The sequence below is a fragment of the Heterostelium album genome, assembly GCF_000004825.1.
Source record: "Heterostelium album PN500 unplaced genomic scaffold PPL_scaffold1, whole genome shotgun sequence".
Classification (NCBI taxonomy): Eukaryota; Evosea; class Eumycetozoa; order Acytosteliales; family Acytosteliaceae; genus Heterostelium; species Heterostelium album.
This window is the reverse complement of record NW_008805063.1, coordinates 247,248-268,153: the sequence shown is the minus strand read 5'-3', so window position 1 is coordinate 268,153 and position 20,906 is coordinate 247,248. Positions and strand designations below refer to the sequence as shown.

Here is a 20,906-nt window from a genome sequence, read left to right as displayed (position 1 = left end):
TTAATGTTGAATAGTAGTACTAGTTTTGTCTTCTTCTTGTTGCTGTTTGTTGTCTAATAAGGTGGATATATAATTGGTGTAAATAGGATGGATGTAATCTTGATAGTGGGACTGTATATATTGTTTGTAAAACGGTAGTAGGTAATTTGTGAAATATTGAACTTCTTCATTATTATTATTGTGATTGTTGTTGTTGTTGTTATCAGATGAAGGCTGTTGTGTGTTTAGTGATTTGAGAATTTTAAAATCAAAGTTGGTGTGATTTGGTGCAATATATTTAAAGGTGTGACCCTCAGGCGAATGAAGTGTAATTCCTTTACTTATTATTTCATCTGAACTCACTACTCTCTGGTGTAGGACATTCACGTCTTCTTTACATAGGTCATAATTATTGTTGAGGGTTTCGAACTGTAATGGATCAATTCTGTGTCCTTGCTTGATATATGATAGCTCTGCCGACTTTGCACAGAAATCGTTAAGTACCACCAAAAAGAAGAATAGAACGGTCGTTGCCAATAGGAGTTTGATAAGGAACAGCATCATTGTGATTGCAAGTGAGTTGTTGTTACCACCGCTGCTGCTGCTTCTGCTACTGTTGTTGGAAACCACTGGATAGAAGTTGTCTTTGGTTATGTGACCGCCTACACGACGTGGCATCACAATGTCGTAGTTCCAATGGAATGCATTCTCTCTCAGCATATTGTCGATACGGTTGTTCAACTCTCTCGCAGTGGAGGTACTCGATACGATGTCAAGACCACACAATCTCTTAATATTATAGAGGAATGGCATATTCACTTCAATGTTTGACTCTATGTAGTTTGTCATTCCAAAGCCATCCAAATCTTCATTCGTAATAAGAATAATACCCAACTTTGGTGTAACTATTATATAATTTAAATATATATATAATTAGTTTGTTTTCGATTTATGATGATACTCATACGATTGTATTGTAATAAATATACTTACTTATTCTTCTTGGTGTTGTATTGTAAAGATAATGATTTGAATTATTGTTTTTGTTGTTGTTGTTTATATATTTTCTTTGAATACCACCTCTTAGATAGTCCAAGAGTGTCTTTATAACATTGTTGTATTTGCCATCTTTGAAAGTAATCTCTTTATTGCCACCATTGAAAGTGTTGTTTAACTTGTTTTTGTTGTTGTTGTTGTTGTTGGCATTAATAATGTTGTTATTGTTATTGTTGAAATTGATATCACCATCGAATGATAATGCTGCACCATCATCGATATCATCACCATTCATCACACACAATACAATTGATTCACTTGTGAATATTAAAAAACAAAAAACAATACATTTGTTAATAACAATTTAAAGATAACTAATTATTTTATTATTTGTAAATTTAGTGCACTTACAATTCAAATTGATTCAAATGAGCTCTCAATCTTTTCACATCTAGATGCTCATCTAACACATAATATGGGTAGAGCTTTTCTTGATCCTTTGCTTTCTCCGATCGATAGAACAAGTTATATGATACATGATCATAGACAACAAATGTTTTAGAATCCATTATTATTCTATTTTTATTTACTAGATTACTATAATATCAATTATATCTAACTATCAATATCTATTCCAAAAATAAAATAAAAAAAAAAGAATGATTCATTGTGTGTTTTTGTAAATTGTAATTTCATTTTAAACCACTTAAATTTTCAAGTTACAGATTAATTTATTTTATTTTTTAAAAAACATAAGTTTTTTTCTCATCACAACTTATATAAATAAGTTCTTGATATATTTTCCAGTTCAATTCCATGAACAATATTTTGGAAAAGAACAAATCATATACCCAATTACATTTCTTAAAATTAATTTTTCTTTATTTTTATTTATTTGTTTAAAAAATGAAATATAATCATAATAAAATAAATGACAAGTAATATAAATTTTTTTTCAATTTTTAAAAAGGATAATAGAAAAATATATGAAATTTAAATAAATATTCATAATATTAAGAATAAATATATATAAATAAAGATATTTCTTATTTAGGAATTCATTTAAAAAACAGAAAATTTCGAAAAAATCTGTTTTTTGAGTTAAAGAATTTTTCTGATTTTTTTCAGTTGCATCATCATTTTTTTTCGATGTTATCTTGATATTATTTTTTGGTTTTGGACAAAGTGTTTAAAAGTGTCTGACAAAATTTAATATCATTTAAAATTAAAACAAAAATCAATCAAACAAAAAACAATCTTATCTTTTAATAATTTATTTGTAAATAATAATAATACCAAAAAAACAAAATGAAAGAATCAATTGCCGTCTGGATCCCAATCGATACCAATGTCAACGCTGACGACTACCAAATTCCAACCATCGAGAATCAAAAGGATGCATTGATGGGATTGGTTGCACCAGCCGAGGATGACGAGGATTTGGCCAATAACAATGACGAGTCCGACGATGACAACTACTATGGAAGAAGAGGAGCAAAACAAGAGGCAGATCCAATGGAGAAACTCATCTCAAGAAGATTCAAAGAGTTTGTTGCACCATGGATTGAAATCATGAGTTTTTCACACAATGTCGCCTCTCAGGCTGGAAAGAGAGGTGATCCACACGTTGGTGAATTGACATGCACCAAATTCACTTGTGACCGTTCACCAACCTTCAACTATATGACAATGCGTGGTGAAATCATTCCACACGTTGTCTTCCGTGCCATTGGAAAGACATCGAATCGTGTCTTACCAATCATCGAGTATGAGATGCATCATGTTCAGATCACCAATGTATCGATCAGTGGTGGAGCCGGTGGAAAGCCAGTCGAAACCATGTCATTGAATGCAAAGATTATGATCATCAAGAATATTAGATTGAATTTGGAAACCGGTGAATTTGAAACCTACCAAGTTGCCAAGTGGGATCAATTGAAAGGAACCGGTTCAAAGACACTCTATTCCAACAAATCTGGTGCCAAAGGAACCAGCAAGACACTTTTGGAGATTGCCAAGAAGAGTTTGATGGTCGATTTAGATTCACACGATCCATCAACAGTTGCACTCCTCAAGGAAATGGGAATCGTCACCGAATATGAATTACCACAAGACAGTGAAGTCAGTGAAGATGATCTTTCCAACTACTGTAAAGTTTTAACTCACAAAGACCCAATTCTCTACCAAATTTTCAATGTACCAAAGCCACAAACCATTGAAAACTACAAGAAGACCATTGCCGAGACTCTCTCAATTCCAGTCGATACCATCAAAAACTTGTATAGTGGAATTACTGGTATTTTACTCAATGATGAAAAGTTCTTGAAACCAACAACCGTTTTTATTGTACAGAAATCAGATGGAAAGTTCATTGGATACAATTAAATTTAATATGTTTAATAAATATTATAAATCCATTTTTTTTTTGTAAATTAAATAACAATTTTAAAATACTAAAATTTTCTGGATAATAAAAAATTTAAAGATAAATTTGGATTTGTACTGGTTCCGAAGATGAATTTAGATTCAGCATTGAAAATATCTTCTCATCTTTCTTAATAAGGTTTAATTAGTCATTAATTTCAAACTTTAAAGGCTAAACCTTATAATACCTTATTAAAAGTTTTTAGGTTCTATATCCCTCAAATTTAATTCCATTTGATATACAAGTTCAAAAAAAAGAAAAAAATAAAAGAAATAATGTATTAAAAAAAAAAAAAAAAAAAAAGAAATCAAGTATTGAAAATTTTTATTTATTTTTTCTTTTTATTTTTTTCAATTATTATAAAGATAAATAGAAAAATATATGAAATTTACATAGATATTCATAATATTAAGAATAAATATATAAATAAAGATATTTCTTATTTAGGAATTCATTTAAAAAACAGAAAATTTCGAAAAAAATCTTTTGCCAAAGCTCAAATTTTCTGATTTTTTTCAGTTTCATCATCACCTAGATATCTCGATATTAGGTTTTTTTTTGATATCAATTTAAGTATTTAACTCGGGTTTGTCAAAAAACAATATTTAATATCATTTAAAATAATCTATCTTATCTTTAATAATTTATCTATATATAATTTGTAAAAATTTTTATCTTTTAAACTAAATAACAACAACAACAAAAATGAAAGATTCAATTGCTTTGTGGGTTCCAATCGATATCAATGTTAATGCTGAAGACTACCAAATTCCAACCATTGAAAACCAGAAGGATGCATTGATGGGATTGGTCGCACCTGCTGAAGAGGGCGAGGATTTGAATGGTGACGGATCCGATGATGACAACAACCACTTTGGAAGAAGAGGAGCAAAACAAGAGACAGATCCAATGGAGAAACTGATTTCAAAGAGATTCAAAGAGTTTGTTGCACCATGGATTGACGTCATGAGTTATTCACACAATGTCTCCTCTGAGGCTGGAAAGAGAGGTAAACCACATGTTGGTGAATTGACATGCACCAAATTCACTTGTGACCGTTCGCCAGCATTCAACTACATGTCAATGCGTGGTGAAATCATTCCACACATCATCCTACGTTTCATTTTAAAGTCATCGAATCGTGTCTTACCAATCATCGAGTATGAGATGCATCATGTCCAGATCACCAATGTATCGGTCAGTGGTGGAACCGGTGGAAAGCCAGTCGAAACACTATCATTGAATGCAAAGATCATTATCATCAAGAATATCAAACTCAATTTGGAGACTGGTGAATTTGAAACCTACCAAGTTGCCAAGTGGGATCAGTTGAAAGGAACCGGTTCAAAAACACTCTATTCCAACAAATCCGGAGCCAAAGGAACCAGCAAGACACTTTTGGAGATTGCCAAGAAGAGTTTGATGGTCGATTTAGATTCACACGATCCATCAACAGTTGCACTCCTCAAGGAAATGGGAATCGTCACCGAATATGAATTACCACAAGACAGTGCAGTCAGTGAAGAAGAACTTACCAACTACTCTAAGGTTTTAACTCACAAAGACCCAATTCTCTACCAAATCTTCAAAACACCAAAGCCACAGACCATTGAAAACTACAAGAAGACCATTGCCGAGACTCTCTCAATTCCAGTCGATACCATCAAGAACTTGTATAATGAAACCACTGGTATTTTAATCAATGAAGAAAAGTTTTTGAAAATATCAACTTCTTTTATTGTACAGAAATCAGATGGAAAGTTTGTTGGATACAACTAAATTTAATAGAATAAAATCAATATTATTAAATGCAGTGCGCCATATTAAGTATTAATAATTGAAATAAAAATAAAAATAAAAATAAAAAAGAGATAAATTTAAATCTAATCTAATTTTTTATATCACTAAAACGATACAACTAAAAACAATCTTCTCTTTAATAACAAATTAAAAATGCTAACTCTAGATTGATGCTTTTGAAAGGATTTATGTTTATCTTTGAATCAACGATTGTTTTGACCTTTCGAGAGCAGCCCACTTCCCATTTTTTTTTTTTGTTTTTTTATTTTTTTTTTCGTTTTGCAAAAAAAAAATTTTTGATCAAAACGCGCTTCATAAAAAGTGTGCACTTATCAGATTAATAATATTTGTAAATAAAATTGTAATAATAATTAATAAAAACTAAACATATATATATATCATAGATATTAGTTGTAAATAGTAATAATAATTATCAACAAAGAAATTTATTAGTAATAAAAAATTGTTAATAAATCTTTGTAGAATATAGTAGTAGAAGAAGTAGCAGTAGTAGTCTAATAATAGCAATACATTATATATAAACTTTGATTTAAAAAGAGAAGAGAATACAAACAAATTAGTAAATATCAATCCCTGATTATCAATTTATGAAATCGTTAGACAGACTATTATATATCGCCACCACTCAATACAACTGACAAAAACACCAACACTCACACACACATACATCAAAAAGAAACAAGCAATGGATTTAATACCTTAGATTTAATTGTCGTCTTGTTTTCATTCATATTCTATTCTTCCCTCTCCCATCTTCAAAACAAACAAAAAACACCTCTCTCACTCTCTCAACTCGTTTTTTATTTTTTATTACCTGTCTATTCTTTGTGAGTTGAAAAGTTGTGTGATTTTTGTTGTTGTGTGGTCACTCACTGATCACAAAGTGTTGTGATTAATTAATGTGTGCTAATGTGTGTAAACAGTGTTTGTTTGTGGTCATATTCAATAATAAAAAACAATAACATTTACAACAATATAAAGAGTATGATTACAACACTTCTCTTATGATCGTGGTGGATGGATGGAGGATTGACCTGGATTAAGATTACTACTAAATATATAAGATAATAACTATTATTGTTATTATGAGTGTTTGTTTTTTTTTTTGAATTGATATTTGACTTGTATGAAACTATTTGTTATAACAATATCCAATTGATTAATCACAATATTGTGCTGCCTTTTGTATAAAAAGGTCATTTTTGTCACCAGTCCTACTAACACTAAACAACACAACAAACATTATACAAAATTTTAAAAATAAGGGAGGGAAGAGATAACAAGTAAAAACTGATTATTCTTAATTTATACAATATTTTTTTGTTTTTAATTATTCAAGAAAACAATTAATCTATTTTTAATAATATCAATTATTTGTTGTTTATTTATTTATTTATTTATTTAAATTTTTTCAAAAAGAACAATTGTTATTACAGTAGTATTTACAAAAATAGTATGTAAATGTAAATTTAAATTTGGATTGTTAAGTTCCTTTTTATTTTATTTTTCTAGTTGGATAATCATGAAATAACAATCCAATTCTGATTTATTATTATATTAAAAATAATCTTGAGAACATAACATAAATATTATATTATAGCTTAGATTCAGGTCAGATATAGTTTTAGTTTGTTTATATTTTTGATAATTAGAATCTGAACAAACAAACATTGGAATTTCAGCAAATATGGGATTGAATTATAGATATAGATTCTATTTAAAATAATAATAATGTTTTTTTGGAAGAATATGTGATTAGATAGGACAAGAAATCACCAATCATCATACATTTTTATTGTTATCAAAGTTTATTTTATTTTCTCCCAGAAAATATCTTCTGCTTTCACATCATAAAACTAAAATCACCAACCATCTATTTATTTATTCACTCTATCTATCCATCCATTATCCACTCACTATAATTTAAATCGTTTGTTGGAGTTGACAATAAGAATGCAATAAAAATTGTCAGGTGGTTTGTTTATTCTTTGTCCTTTTGCAAAAAAAAAAAAGAATTTACAACAACACCATTGATATTAATTCAACCACATTACTCACATCACACACCACACAAACTCAATTCTTTGTACTTACTTAATCCTATAAACTAAAATAAAATAAAAAGATAATAATAAATACACCATCTAATACCAATATGAGCAAGAATTGTTTTTATTTTTTGGTATAGATTAGATTTCTTACTACTACTACTACTACTTAAATGATAAATTAAATTGATAACTTAATGCAGATTAGCAAGTTGTTGTTGACGTATTTATATTCATTTCATCAGCAGAAAATGATAAATTCTAAATTAAAATTTCAAACCAGTCCTTAAAATCATGATATGATATACACTTTTCATCATAAACATTCAAAGATATTCATCTTACACCACCCCAAAATCAATCATATGATCTCAAAGATTTATAATTATAAAATAATACACCCCGAAAACATTATAAAAATATAATCTAACAGACATATCATATCCATCCAATTTTTTCTACTTACTCGACTATCAAATTCAATGGTGTTATTGGTTTATTATTTTTTGTAGTTATTTTTCAAGACATTGTCCAATAATAATAAAATATTTTAAATAGAATTACCTTTTTTCGAAAATAGAATAAACAACAATAATCAATAACAATTACTATATATATCATATATATAAATATAATCACAAATTCATATAAATTATTTTATTTATAAAAAAAACAACTTCACCTCACTTCTCCTAACTCCATTTCAAATAATCAAATTAATTCAATTATAATTAACTTTATTTTTATTTATTTTATTAGCTTAAGTTGAATTAAATAAATTCATTGTTCTTGACCTGTGATCACACAATATTCATTTTTATAAAATGAAAAATCTAATTAAAGGAAGTTTAAATACTGGTATACAGAAATCATATGATATTGGTGCACAACTTGGAACGTATGTAAAAAAATGAAGAAAACAAAGCAAAACTGGAAATCCATATATTAATATTAATATTATTATTTTTTTCTTAGTGGTAAATTTTCAGTTGTGAAATCAGCTACTGAAAAATCGAGTGGAAAACAATGGGCTATCAAGATTATGAGAAAATCAGTGGTTGAAGAACAAAATCTAATTAAAGAGGTGGAGATCATGTTGGATATTAAACACCAAAATATTATTGCGCTCAAGGAAATCTATGAGACCGACACTGACTTGGCATTGGTGTTGGAGTTGGTGACAGGCGGTGAACTGTTCGATAAGATCGTCGAGCGAAACAGCTACACAGAGGAGGATGCATCGAAACTCGTCAACACACTGATAAAAGTGATTAGCTACCTCCACTCGAAGGACATTGTTCACTGTGATCTGAAACCGGAGAACTTGCTCTACTCTGACAACTCGGAGAACGCCGTCATAAAGTTGTGTGACTTTGGACTGTCGCAACGCTGCGCTGCGGGCGAGCAGCTGCGCTCGATGATTGGAACCGCCACATACATGGCACCGGAGATCTCTGCATTCACCGGCTATGGAAAACCAGTGGATATGTGGGCACTCGGTGTTATCATCTATATTCTGCTCTGTGGATTTCCGCCATTCGATGAAACCACCGGGTGGAATCTAGAGTTTCCGTCGCCCGAGTGGGACAACATCTCCGACTCTGCCAAAGATCTGATTAAATCGTTGTTGGTAGTCGATCCGGCAAAGCGTCTCACCGCGCAACAGGCAATGAAGAACGTCTGGATCTCTGGTGTCAACACCGGCAAACAATCGATCATCGGTACACTCAAGACACTTCGCGAATTCAACACACTGCGTCGTACCGGAACAACGATGGGTCACAACAAAACACCATCTCGCAGCAGTGTATTCGAGCTATTCCCTTCACTTACACCATCAACACCAACAACCACCAATGTAACATCAACAGCAACATCAACAAACAATGTAGAACCAACACCAACAAAGATTGAAAAGTTGGATTTCACAAAGAACTTGGAAGAGGAATCTAGATTCAACAAAACATTTGAAAATGAAAACTATAGTGATGTTGAATCACCAATTTGTAATAATAATAATAATAATAGTAATAGTAATAACAACAATAGTAATAATAATAATATTAGTAGCAGTAATAATAGTGTAGAATTAAATATAGGTGAAATACAGAATCAAAGATTAAATAGTGTTAGAATATGTAATAGTAATAGTAGCAGTAGTAGTAGTCTGCTGAAGGAGTTGGATCAAGAGACAACGGTGTTCCAAGCGATCTTGAAGAAACAGTTGATGAGTTCACTCGAGAATACCACTGCGAGTGGCGGCGATTCCTCGATGGGCGATCTCTCGTCGGATACCTCTACACTCTCTGACAATGAACGAGTGGTGTCACCGGATATGCTATCGACAGCAAGCGGTGACGGCGGTATCTTTGTCGAGTCGAACGAACGTCAAACGCTACTGGAACAACTGCGTCAAGAGCGTGAGATGAGTGCACGTCTGCGGCTAGAACTCTCAGAGGCACGTAAATCCAGCTTTAAACAACAGCCAACCGAGTCGTTCACATCGATAAACATCAACAGCAGCAGCAACAGCAATAGCTATACAGCAAGTGGTCAATTGTCATTATCGATACCACTGAGTGCAGGAGGATCGAATAACAACAGTGACAACGAAGCAACCAACAAATCCGACAAGAAAGACAAGTCAAAGTATGGAGTCGATCGAATCATTCAGGATTTGCAATCGGACATCGAGAAACTTCACTTGCCAAAGGAGACCAACGATAAACTCAACAACCTGATGCTGACCTACAGACTAAAGAATCAAGAGAAATCCGTCAAACTCCAACTCGAAAGACAGAAAGAGAAATATAAGAAATTGAAATCACAACTTAAGAAAATACAGAAATAAAGTAATGTGTAGAAACATTAGTAGTAGTAATTTATTTTAAAAATTTAAATCTTTAAATTGGTTATTTTTGTCATTTTCACAATTTTATTGGTTGTTCCGTCTAAGGGTGAATCCAACAATGACAACAATTCAATAGAACCAATCTGTGATAAACTCTGTTGGCAGTCTTGTCAAGATCACTGTCCAAAAGATTGTATTGCCAAATGTATCAAAGAGAACACCTCCGGATAAAAGAGAACTAAAAGTAATCTCTAGTGAGAGAGGGAGTGGAAAGATGGTTTTGCAATATCACCCAACAAAACAACAAAAACAACAATAAAAAATATTTCTTAGAAAAAAAGAAAGATTTTCTTAAAAAAAAAAAATGAAAATAAAAGTTTATCAGATTTATCTGATCGATCTATTATTTTATTAAAATGAAATGAATCGATTGATTTATCATAATTTAAACAAATCTGTACTTACTCACGCCAACAGTTATCGGTATCACCATTTCATACGCGCATCATCAAGTTTATCATCATTCAATAAGATGTATGTAAGCAAGCAAGCAACTTATGAATCAATGATTGTTTTGAACTTTTTTAAACTAATATCTATTGATAACGATAACTGAGGTAGTGATGATGTATCTAGCACTAACTCTAGCTCTAATAATAATGGTGGTGGTGGTGGTGAATGGAAGAAGTTGATATTCACAGATCTACATGTCTCTACAAAGACATTGGACAGATGTCTAACCGTTTTAAGAAACGTTAGAGAGTGTTCCAAGGAGAGGTCTATTAGCGATGTGGTGTTCCTCGGTGATTTCTGGCATCATCGTAATATCCTACAGGTTCGTCACATCGATAAATTGCTATTTGAATTCGAGCAGTGGCAAAAACAACGAATCAACGCTATTTTCATTCCTGGAAATCACGATCAAGTCAGTGTCGATGGTTCGGTTCACGGCATCCAATTCCTCGGTCTCTTTGACAATATCACACTGGCGACAGATCCCATCATCGATCATCACAACAGAATTGCATATCTACCTTGGCGAGAACAAAAAGAACAACAATCTAAACTATTTTCAGATCTCTACAATGATAACATTGAAAGTGGAACTACTTCTACTGCTACTTCTACTTCTACTTTGCCATGGACTGTATTTGCACATGCTGAAATAAAAGGTGCTATCTCAAACAATAGCTATAGATCTACGGGTAAAGTAACAGATATGAAAGGAATGTCAAAGTTGCGTGCTTGCTATCTTGGACACTATCATCAACGACAACAACTTGGAGTGAACACTTGGTATATCGGTAGTCCGTATCAACAGAACTTTGGGGAGATGAATCATCCACATGGAATTGCAATTGTATCGAGTGGCGATCGTATTGAACCAGAGTTTATTGAACTCGGTGAACTACCGAAACATCATAAACTCTACTATCCAGTTGACTTTATCGGTAATAAAGTAAAGGAGAACGATATAGTTGAAGTCAAAGCAACAAAAGATCAAATGAAACAACAACATTTCATTGATTCTATCAATAGCTTACCGATACTATCAGAGTTGAGAAGAGTAATGGTATCGAATGACAATGTTAACAACAACAACAACAACAGTAGTAGTGAAATAACAACAATCAAGAAAAAGTCGATAAAATCAATGTCCAGTTATAAATTTGAAGATTTCCTCGTGGAGTATGTCGAGAAGATGATACCTGAAGACGGTGCAAAGAAAGAACATTACATCAATGTCGGAAAAGATATATTGTCACATATCAAGGATCATGTTATCACACCGATTGGAAGAAATGTCAAGATCACCAAAATGGAACTCTCAAATTTTAGTGGTGTCAAAGGTGATTTCTCTGTTGATTTCAATCCCGGAATGTTTATGATCAGAGGAAAGATGGGTGTTGGCAAGAGTAGCATCTTTGAGGCCTTGGTTTGGTCATTGTATGGATCGACGTCACCGAGAAAGTCAAATGCAACATCCTCTCTGAAAGGCGATGAGGTGATCAACGACAGTGCAAAACAGACGCTGGTAAAAGTACAGTTGGAAGTCGACGGTCGTCCAATCACCATAACTCGGTCGAAGAAGAGGAATCATGGTTCGAAGATCGTAATCGATGGACTTGGCCAGGAGTATCGTCAGGGTGTCACAGCTGACGACCAACAAGCTACCATTCACAACATTGTGGGATTGGACTACGATTTGTTTAGAATGTGTGTTTACCTTGGTCAAGGTTCGATTGCCAACTTTGCTACCGATACTGACAAACGGCGAAAGGAACTATTGATTCGAGCATTCTCACTTGGAATCTGTATTCCTGCATCTAAACTTGCGAAAGAACAACGAAAGAAACAAGAGCAGAAGGTTGACGATCTAATAAGACAGAAGGATCGACTGGCAGCTTCTCTTTCCACTTGGAACTCAATTGACTACCAAGAGGAATTGGCGAATTTCAACAAAAAGAGAATGGAGAAAATCGAATATCTAGAGGATACTATCACTCAAAAGAAGAATACATTGTCAAGTCTTGTTGCTGAAAATGATAATAGCAACAACAATATCGATGAAGCGAAACAACTATCTTTGGAAGATGAGAGAATTGACTTGCAGAATGAATTGAAACATTTGGAGTATGACGCAAGACAGTACTTGGAATCATATCAAATCAGTTTGGTATCGATCAATACAAAGTTCAATAGATGTCAATTCTCAATCGATAAGAATAGAGATGAGATACGTTCATTGGAGAGTCGATTGAAGAAACTGACCAAGTCGACATCGACACCGGTGTCGTCTCATTCACACAAACAGTCAGCTGACAATCCTATGACCTGTAGTGAATGTGGACAATCAATTGACCAAACCATTCAGGACAATCAAATCGAGCAATGTAAATCAAATATAAATAGTCTGCAGAGTGATGTTGAACAATTGGAACTTGAACTAGCGACAATAGACAAAGAGAAACAACTGCTTCAAACACAGCGATTAGATTACAATAGAAATCAGAATCAAGAGAAAGCTACTGTTGAAAGACAACTGAGAGAGATAGAAACAAAGCTAAACAACACAACAACTATAAAGATTGAATACTTGAGGAAGGAAATCAAGGAGCTAGAGTATCAGCTGTCACAGATGGTTAACGATCATTCAACCAATCCGTTCATCTCACAACAAAGAATCAGAGAAACCAATATCGAAAAGTTGGAATCTGAAATCGCGACAATTGGTAACAAGCTGACCGGTGTTGAACAACCACATTTAGATACGCTCAAGTTTTGGGAAGCTGGTTTTGGTACCAATGGACTTTCAACGATTGCTCTCAACCACGTAATTGCAGAGATTGAAGACTACGCCAATGAATACATCTCTATCATGTCGGGCGGTAAGCTGTTTGTAACACTCTCGCTATCGTCCTCTACCGACGATGATCTAACTATTGATGTTTTCGAGTTGAACGCCGCTACCAATCAACTTCAGAAACGATCTTTCTACCAGTTGTCGGGTGGTCAGCGACGTTGTGTTGAGCTGGCATTCAGTCCGTTTGCACTCTCACAGGTGATCTTCAATCAGGTTGGCTCCACAGTTTCACTGATGATCATCGATGAACTGACGAACCATTTGGATCAGCAAGTGAAACCAATCATTTGTGACCTTTTAAGGCAATTGCTGAAAGAACGTGAAACCGTGGTTGTGGTGGATCACGACCAATCTGTCCAGAGTGAATTCGACACTGTTTTTAGTCTCGAGCAAGATCCTCAATCCCAACAACATAAACTTTTAGAAATTTAAAATAAAATATCTGACCAGGATAATAAAAAAAAAATCTTTTCGTTTTTGGTTTTTTTTTTTTGGGTTTTTTGGTATAAAAAACCTCTTCCAATCAAAAGACACACCAACTGCACCCCATCACTCACCCTTTTAATCTAAAATTTTTAGATAGTGTTTTTTTTTTATCAATCATTACAATTCACCTTTATTTCTTTTTTTTTTTTATAAATCAAATCTTAATCAAATCATTATTATAAAATATCATAATATTCGTCTGTCTGACATAATAATTATTATTATTTGTTATTTGATCAAAAAATAATTAGTTGTTGTTATATTTTTGGAAAATAATTATAATAATAGTTTATAGAAATGAATATTCATAAGAAAGATATTATAATTATTGGTTGTGGTTGTATAGGTTTATCGGCAGGAGTCATACTTTTAAAGACCGGAGACTATAATGTGAAAATATGGGCAAAAGATTTACCACCAAATACCACTTCCAATAAGGCTGCTGCACTGTGGTATCCATTCTTGTCGGAACCTCTAGATAAAGTAGGAAGATGGTCACAGGAAACAATGGATTACTTCAAGAAAGAGATCATTCCACTCGGTGTCGAAAAGACTGGAACTCTCACTAAAAAGGTCTACGAATTGTATCGTACTCCTCGAGCCCAGCTGCCAGAGTGGAGTCCATTCGTACCGTCGTTCAGAAGAATGAAGAAAGAAGAGATGCTCGACGGTTACATCGATGGTTTCACAGTGGAAGATGGATTCGTAATGGATACCGATCAATATATGGATTGGCTCGTAGAGTCTTTCAAAGCACTCGGAGGATCGATCGACCAACGTGAAGTCGTAGATATTCGTGAACCGTTTATCTATGCCGATATCGTAATCAATTGTTCTGGACTTGGTGCACGTGAATTGATTGGAGATCGTCTTGTCTATCCATCTCGTGGACAGATCATCGTTGTTGATAACACACGTGATATTTCACTTATGGATGAAGAAGATGGTAAATATAAATATCAATATATCCACAATATTTAAATAACAAACTAACCAACCAACTAACTTACTCTCTTTTTGATAATTAGAATATCAACTTGGATATGTTATTCCAAGAGTACACAACTCAGTTTTGGGAGGAACCAATCAACAACATAACTATAACTTGGAACCATCCAAAAAGGATACAGAAGAGATTTTAGATAGAGTAGCAAAGATTTCACCACAATTTGAAAGAGTAAGTATCTTGATTATTAAATAGCTATATAATAATATATATTAACACTTTATAATTCTAGAAAAATCTAAAGATTCTAGGTGAAAAAGTTGGACTTCGTCCATCTAGATATTCAATTAGATTGGAGAATGAATTCATGCAAGACGGTAGAAAACTGTTGGTACACAACTATGGACATGGTGGAAGTGGATTTACCGTTAGTTGGGGTTGTGCTCTCGATACTTTGAAATTGGTTCGTAAAGGTGCTGATAAACTTAAAACCAGTAATAAAAGTGACGTACCTTGGTACAGTCTACTTAATAAAAGTAAACTATAGAATCAAATAAATCGATTAAAATAAAAGAATTATAATTATTTAAAACAAATAATTTCTTTTTTTTTTTTTTTTGTTTTTTTTTTATTATTTTATAAAGTTATATTCAAGTTATGTACAATGATAAATAATATAGTATTATTAATTAACTTAATACTATATTTTAAAAGGGAGAAGTAGTAGTAGTTGTAGTTTTGTCAATGATTAGATTAACATAATATATACAGAGTAAGAGTTGTTATTTGGTGAGTGAATGGAGAATGAATGGAAGAATGAATGATGGTTTTTATACATCTAAGCTTGTCCTGAACCAGTTTTTAATTTTTCTTGTTCTTGTAATCTAGATAGTGTTTAAGAAAATTGATAATAAATATTAATATTAAAGTTAACATTTTATATATATTAAAATTTTGTTTTATTTAACACTTACAATATCTCATCATCATATTTTGTTCTTTCATAGGTTGGACGTTTGTAATCTGGGATAATTGGATTTTGAACTACATGATTGACAGAATGGTAGTTACCTGATACCTTTCCTCCATTGACACCCAACTTTGTAGAGTCTTCGAATGACTTGGTTTTTTGGAGTGGTGCTTTGTTGGTAAATTGTTTTCTTTGCTCTACTCCCGATTGCTTTAGACTGTCATTTCCCAACATATTTCCCCACCAGATTTTCCAGTCTGCATTCCAAGCTCCCCAACCATAGTTTTGTTTTTGTTCTGAGGATTGCATTTTATTGATATTTTAAAATATTTTTTTAATAATTAATTAAATAAATAAATAAAAAGATAAAAGAATAAATTAAAAAAAGAGAAATCCAAATTAAATGAATAAATTATAATTTGAAATAATTAATTGAAGGTATTAATAATTGATTTTGATTTGTGACTTATTTGTGTTTAAAATGACAATTGCTAGCAGTAAGTTAGTGGTAATAAATAAAATTAAATGGTTATTATTATTTTTAATTAATAAATGTTTTTGCTTTAATTATTATTATTGTTGCTTGTTGTTGATTTTCAATAAAATAGGAATTTGAAGTTATTGTGTGGTACGACAGGATGTTAGTAATGGGTAAAATAATCCAAACAACAACAACTCAAGCAGTATAAATATAATTATCTTCTTCTTTTTTCCAAAGCTCTGGAAACAACCACAATTCATTCAATTTAAGATAAATGTGTGTGTGTGTTAATATAAATTCTTTTTTTTTTTTTTTTTCAATTTTTTTATTTTCCTTTTTAAGAGATCTTTACAAAAGTAAACAAATCTTTGGATTTAAACAAGGTTTTATTTTTATTTTTCTGGATTTATCATTTTTTGTTTCTAGAAATCTAGATTAATTAATTTCTAGAACTAAATATCTATCTCTCAAATTTATTGGTATTCTTAACTCATTTGTTGGTTTTTATTTATTTTTTAATTTAAACTTTTTTTGGTCACAACCTTTTTTTTGCAAACACTTACTTTTTTTTTTTTTTTTCACACCCAACAACAACATACACACACACATAAATATGATCATCTTTTTTTTTATTTGTTTTGTTTTTTGTGCCAAAGGTGATTGATTAATATCAGCTATTGATTTTAATTCAGTAGTGTATAAAAAATCATATGAATCATCGATAACTGTTATGTTTTGTTACATATGATATTACTGGTGGTGTAAGAATGCATAGCGACACATACAGATATGTTTTTAAAGTGAACAACACTGAGAAATCATATAAATAATCAATGCAATAATCTATCTGATACTCATTGTCATTGCTTGCTGATTATTATTATTAAAATACATTACGTAAATCAATCATTATTATTTTTTTTATATATAGTTTATTCATTCTTTAGTTTCTAAATAATAATATTAATAATAATTAAACAATAATAATAAATATAACCAAAAAAGTAATAATATATATAAATTAGAAACAAAATAAAAAAAAGAAAAGAAAAGAAAAAGAAAAAAAATAAAAAAAAAAGAAAAAAAAAGAATGAAAAGAAATAATATTATTTTCATTCTTATTCTTTTTATTTCTTTCTCTTTTATATCTTTTGGATATGAGGTAAATATAATGTATTTCATTCATTTGTTGAATAATGATTTTTAAATTGTTGTTAAAATTGTTGTTATTATTATTCAGACTGCTGTGGAGAAAGAAAATCAAGAATTGAAAAATCAATTGACCGAGGAAATTCTTGAACATCATGCACACTTGAATAATGTTGAGAGTACTCATTTGAAATCGAACAAAGAAGAGCTTCTCGATGAAATTAAAGCAGCTCATCACACTGAAAAGGATGAACGATCCATTTTGAATACGATTCAAGATTCCGTTCTCGAGTTTCTCAATAGCCACAAGAATCTGCATGCCAATGACTGTGATAAAGACAGCGATGACCAGAAGCATCAGAGTGTTGAAACACCGACGAAAAACCCATTGGAGCAGTTCCTCTCTGAGGTGAAATCTCGACCACCACCACTACCATTTTGGCCTAAACCACTACCCGTCGACAATACTCTCTCAGAGCCAGTGAAACCGCGACCCAATCCAACATTCTCTATCCCACCGTTTTGGAATATTGCTCAACCTCGTGCTATTCCACCACAGATCTCGCTGGACCTTCCAACATCGCCACCCTTTGTCAGCATTCCAAAACCTCAGCCTCAACAACCTCATTCCATTCCATCAGTTTGGGATATAAACAATCCAAATATTCCTCGCTACTCTCCACCACCACCATTTTGGAATATTCTGAATCCTCTGGATCTCATTTTGAATTCGCCACCACAGAATCCAAGCGCTAATCTACCGGTGATTCCAAAACCCACTGCTCCTGTTGCTTCTGAAGAACCCTGTGAAAAACCAAAAACCTCTCCAGTGGAACAACAACCACAACACCCACCACCTCCACTTCCAAGACCTCCCTACTTACCTCCACCGTTCTGGAACACTCCAAGACCAGTCCCCCCACAACAAGCATCACCAAAGTCCAGTCTGGAATTCCTCTTCCCCGGTCTTCAAAATGCGATGAGCCAAGCCGACAATCAAAACCCATCGTTTATCAATCCATACAAAGCATGGTTCGCTCAGGCCCCAGTACATATCACCGTCAAACCAATTACATTCCAAGGAATACCACCATATTTAGGAAGTCTCAAATCTGAGGTCATACAACAAGAAGAACTACCAAAAGTTGACAGCTTCTTGGCATTGGTTCTCGGTGTCGGCAAAAACAAGAACCCAGAACCAGTCGATTACCTTTTATCGTTCATTCAGTGTCTTCAGCAACCAATCAATCCAAATGACATCTATAATGTACTGAATACCTATCTAGACACATTACCAACTTCAAATCATACTTCAGCAGAGCCAACTGGACCAGAAAGCTACATTGATTTGATTTTACAGGGTATGATAACAGGAGAAGCACCAAAACAAGTGATTTTCAAGATTATCAATGCCTATTTGGTAAAGATGGCTGCGCCTCTAAAAGATAATCCAGTGTACAAGTTCTTTGTTGAATTCTATAATTTCCTACAAAGTATTCCAACAATTCCATTGCCACCTCCACTTCCAAAAGGTTTTGATCCTGATTGGTTGGTACCAACACCGATTCCAGAATATCTTAAACCTCCAACAACTCCAGGACCAACTCCCTCGCCAACTCCATCACCAACTCCATCGCCAACTCCATCACCAACTCCATTGCCAACTAAACAACCGCCTACTCCAACACCTACACAAACTCAAAAACCAAACACTGACCCATCGAAAATACCGCCATTCATTCCAGCTTTGATTATTTCACAATTTCTTAGACCACGTCCTCCAAAACCAAACATTCCACCATTCATTCCGGGCTTGATTCCACCACCCTACCATCCAATACCACCATTCGTTCCAGGTATTATTCCTCCTAAAAACCACGGAATACCATCATCATTGATTCCAGGTTTGATTATTTCACAATTTCTTAAATCACATGGCGGCCAGAGTCCACCACCTCCAAAACCTAGTCCAAAACCAATTATTGATCCATCAGACATTCCTTCATTCATTCCAAGATTAAATATTCCAGATGATCTTAAACCTCATGAGACCTCACCAATTAAACCACCAACACCAACACCAATACGACCAACCGACAAACCATCCATTCTTCCAGGTGAATTACCACACTACACACTACCACCATACGTTGGTCCAACCGACAAACCATCCATTCTTCCGGGTGTATTGCCACATGAAAACACACTACCACCAATCACTCCAGGTACAATCCCTCCAACTAATAACAGAATACCACCATTCACTCCAGGCATAATACCTCCAACTAACAACAGAATACCACCGTTCATTCCAGGTTTGATTCCACCAACTAACAACAACAGAATACCACCATTCATTCCAGGCATAATACCTCCAACAAACTACAGAATACCACCGTTCATTCCAGGTTTGATCCCACCAACCAACAACAGAATACCTGGCTTTAGACCACCATTCACTTCACCAGCTGACAACAGAATACCACCATTCATTCCAGGATTGATCCCACCACCAATCTACAACCATAATTTTGGATCACCATATCAACGTCCATCATTCACCTCACCCACCACATCATTCTCAAGATTAAACTTTTTTCGAGGAAACCTTAACTCACCACCTTTATTTCCACAAATCCCTCATTTTCAAACACTAAATCAACAACATTTCAATGGACCAAACAATTTTTTTTCGTGGAAATCCACAAAACCCAATAGGTAGCAGACCCACTTGGAATCCACCACCTTTTTTTCCACAAATCCCTCCATTTCTAGGCCAAACTCCAGCTGAAAGACCTCATAGTCAAATACCTTTGTCACAGTTAGCAAATGAAATCGCTAGTCAAATCGGACGATTACCACACAACCAAATACCTCTTTCTCAATTGGCCAATGACATTGGTAGTCATATCAATATAGATGGCATAGATATTATTGAAGATAAAGTGGATGACGTAAGAAATATATTGGTGAGCTGGATTGACCATGAACTACGTCAAGAAACAAGTCAGTCAACAACAACCAGTGCTTCTCATTCAACAACTACCACAGCAGCATCATCTTCTACTACCACTTCGTCTACCTCTTCATCCACCACCACCGGATCTGCAACCACTACAACAGGTTCTACAACAATGACAACACCGTGTCCTGAAACTCTACCCCCAATAACAAAACCACCTGAGGTCTTCACAACAATGACAATGGGTCCAACTATTCAACCACTACCACTACAAACATCTGCCCATGCGGGTCATGTGCAAAAAATAATAGATTGTTGAAAATTAATCATAATATTATTATTTAAATCAATAACATTTTTTTTTCAATCATGATTCAGATTTTTCACTGATTTTTGCCAAGAAAAATATATCAAAAAAATAAAAAATA

General features: G+C 33.2%; 8 protein-coding genes across 8 annotated transcripts; 6 read left to right on the top strand and 2 right to left on the bottom strand.

Annotated features, from left to right (window-relative positions):
* PPL_00182 (uncharacterized protein) lies at positions 1-1,544 on the bottom strand (the record flags this gene model as incomplete). The annotated part of the gene is made up of 3 exons (XM_020571221.1): positions 1-884; positions 973-1,292; positions 1,387-1,544. The coding sequence occupies 3 exons, from the start codon at positions 1,542-1,544 to the stop codon at positions 1-3; spliced, it is 1,362 nt and encodes a 453-aa protein (XP_020438495.1).
* Positions 1,545-2,283: 739 nt separating this feature from the next.
* On the top strand, positions 2,284-3,360 carry PPL_00181 (uncharacterized protein; the record flags this gene model as incomplete). The annotated part of the gene is made up of 1 exon (XM_020571220.1): positions 2,284-3,360. One exon carries the CDS (start codon positions 2,284-2,286, stop codon positions 3,358-3,360), a length of 1,077 nt encoding a protein of 358 aa, XP_020438494.1.
* Positions 3,361-4,105: 745 nt separating this feature from the next.
* Positions 4,106-7,534, top strand: PPL_00180 (uncharacterized protein; the record flags this gene model as incomplete). Its single annotated transcript, XM_020571219.1, has 4 exons — positions 4,106-5,160; positions 6,641-6,659; positions 6,822-6,848; positions 7,478-7,534. The coding sequence occupies 4 exons, from the start codon at positions 4,106-4,108 to the stop codon at positions 7,532-7,534; spliced, it is 1,158 nt and encodes a 385-aa protein (XP_020438493.1).
* Positions 7,535-8,093: 559 nt separating this feature from the next.
* Positions 8,094-10,120, top strand: pXi (serine/threonine-protein kinase; the record flags this gene model as incomplete). Its single annotated transcript, XM_020571218.1, has 2 exons — positions 8,094-8,167; positions 8,245-10,120. The coding sequence occupies 2 exons, from the start codon at positions 8,094-8,096 to the stop codon at positions 10,118-10,120; spliced, it is 1,950 nt and encodes a 649-aa protein (XP_020438492.1).
* Positions 10,121-10,541: 421 nt separating this feature from the next.
* Positions 10,542-13,916, top strand: abcH3 (putative non-transporter ABC protein; the record flags this gene model as incomplete). The annotated part of the gene is made up of 2 exons (XM_020571217.1): positions 10,542-10,654; positions 10,757-13,916. 2 exons carry the CDS (start codon positions 10,542-10,544, stop codon positions 13,914-13,916), a joined length of 3,273 nt encoding a protein of 1,090 aa, XP_020438491.1.
* A 351-nt stretch (positions 13,917-14,267) lies between these two features.
* On the top strand, positions 14,268-15,668 carry ddo-1 (FAD-dependent oxidoreductase; the record flags this gene model as incomplete). Its single annotated transcript, XM_020571216.1, has 4 exons — positions 14,268-14,916; positions 14,999-15,147; positions 15,209-15,452; positions 15,631-15,668. The coding sequence occupies 4 exons, from the start codon at positions 14,268-14,270 to the stop codon at positions 15,666-15,668; spliced, it is 1,080 nt and encodes a 359-aa protein (XP_020438490.1).
* Positions 15,669-15,754: 86 nt separating this feature from the next.
* On the bottom strand, positions 15,755-16,195 carry PPL_00176 (uncharacterized protein; the record flags this gene model as incomplete). Its single annotated transcript, XM_020571215.1, has 2 exons — positions 15,755-15,800; positions 15,891-16,195. 2 exons carry the CDS (start codon positions 16,193-16,195, stop codon positions 15,755-15,757), a joined length of 351 nt encoding a protein of 116 aa, XP_020438489.1.
* A 172-nt stretch (positions 16,196-16,367) lies between these two features.
* PPL_00175 (uncharacterized protein) lies at positions 16,368-20,797 on the top strand (the record flags this gene model as incomplete). Its single annotated transcript, XM_020571214.1, has 4 exons — positions 16,368-16,383; positions 16,818-16,867; positions 17,608-19,924; positions 20,292-20,797. 4 exons carry the CDS (start codon positions 16,368-16,370, stop codon positions 20,795-20,797), a joined length of 2,889 nt encoding a protein of 962 aa, XP_020438488.1.
* Positions 20,798-20,906: the final 109 nt, after the last annotated feature.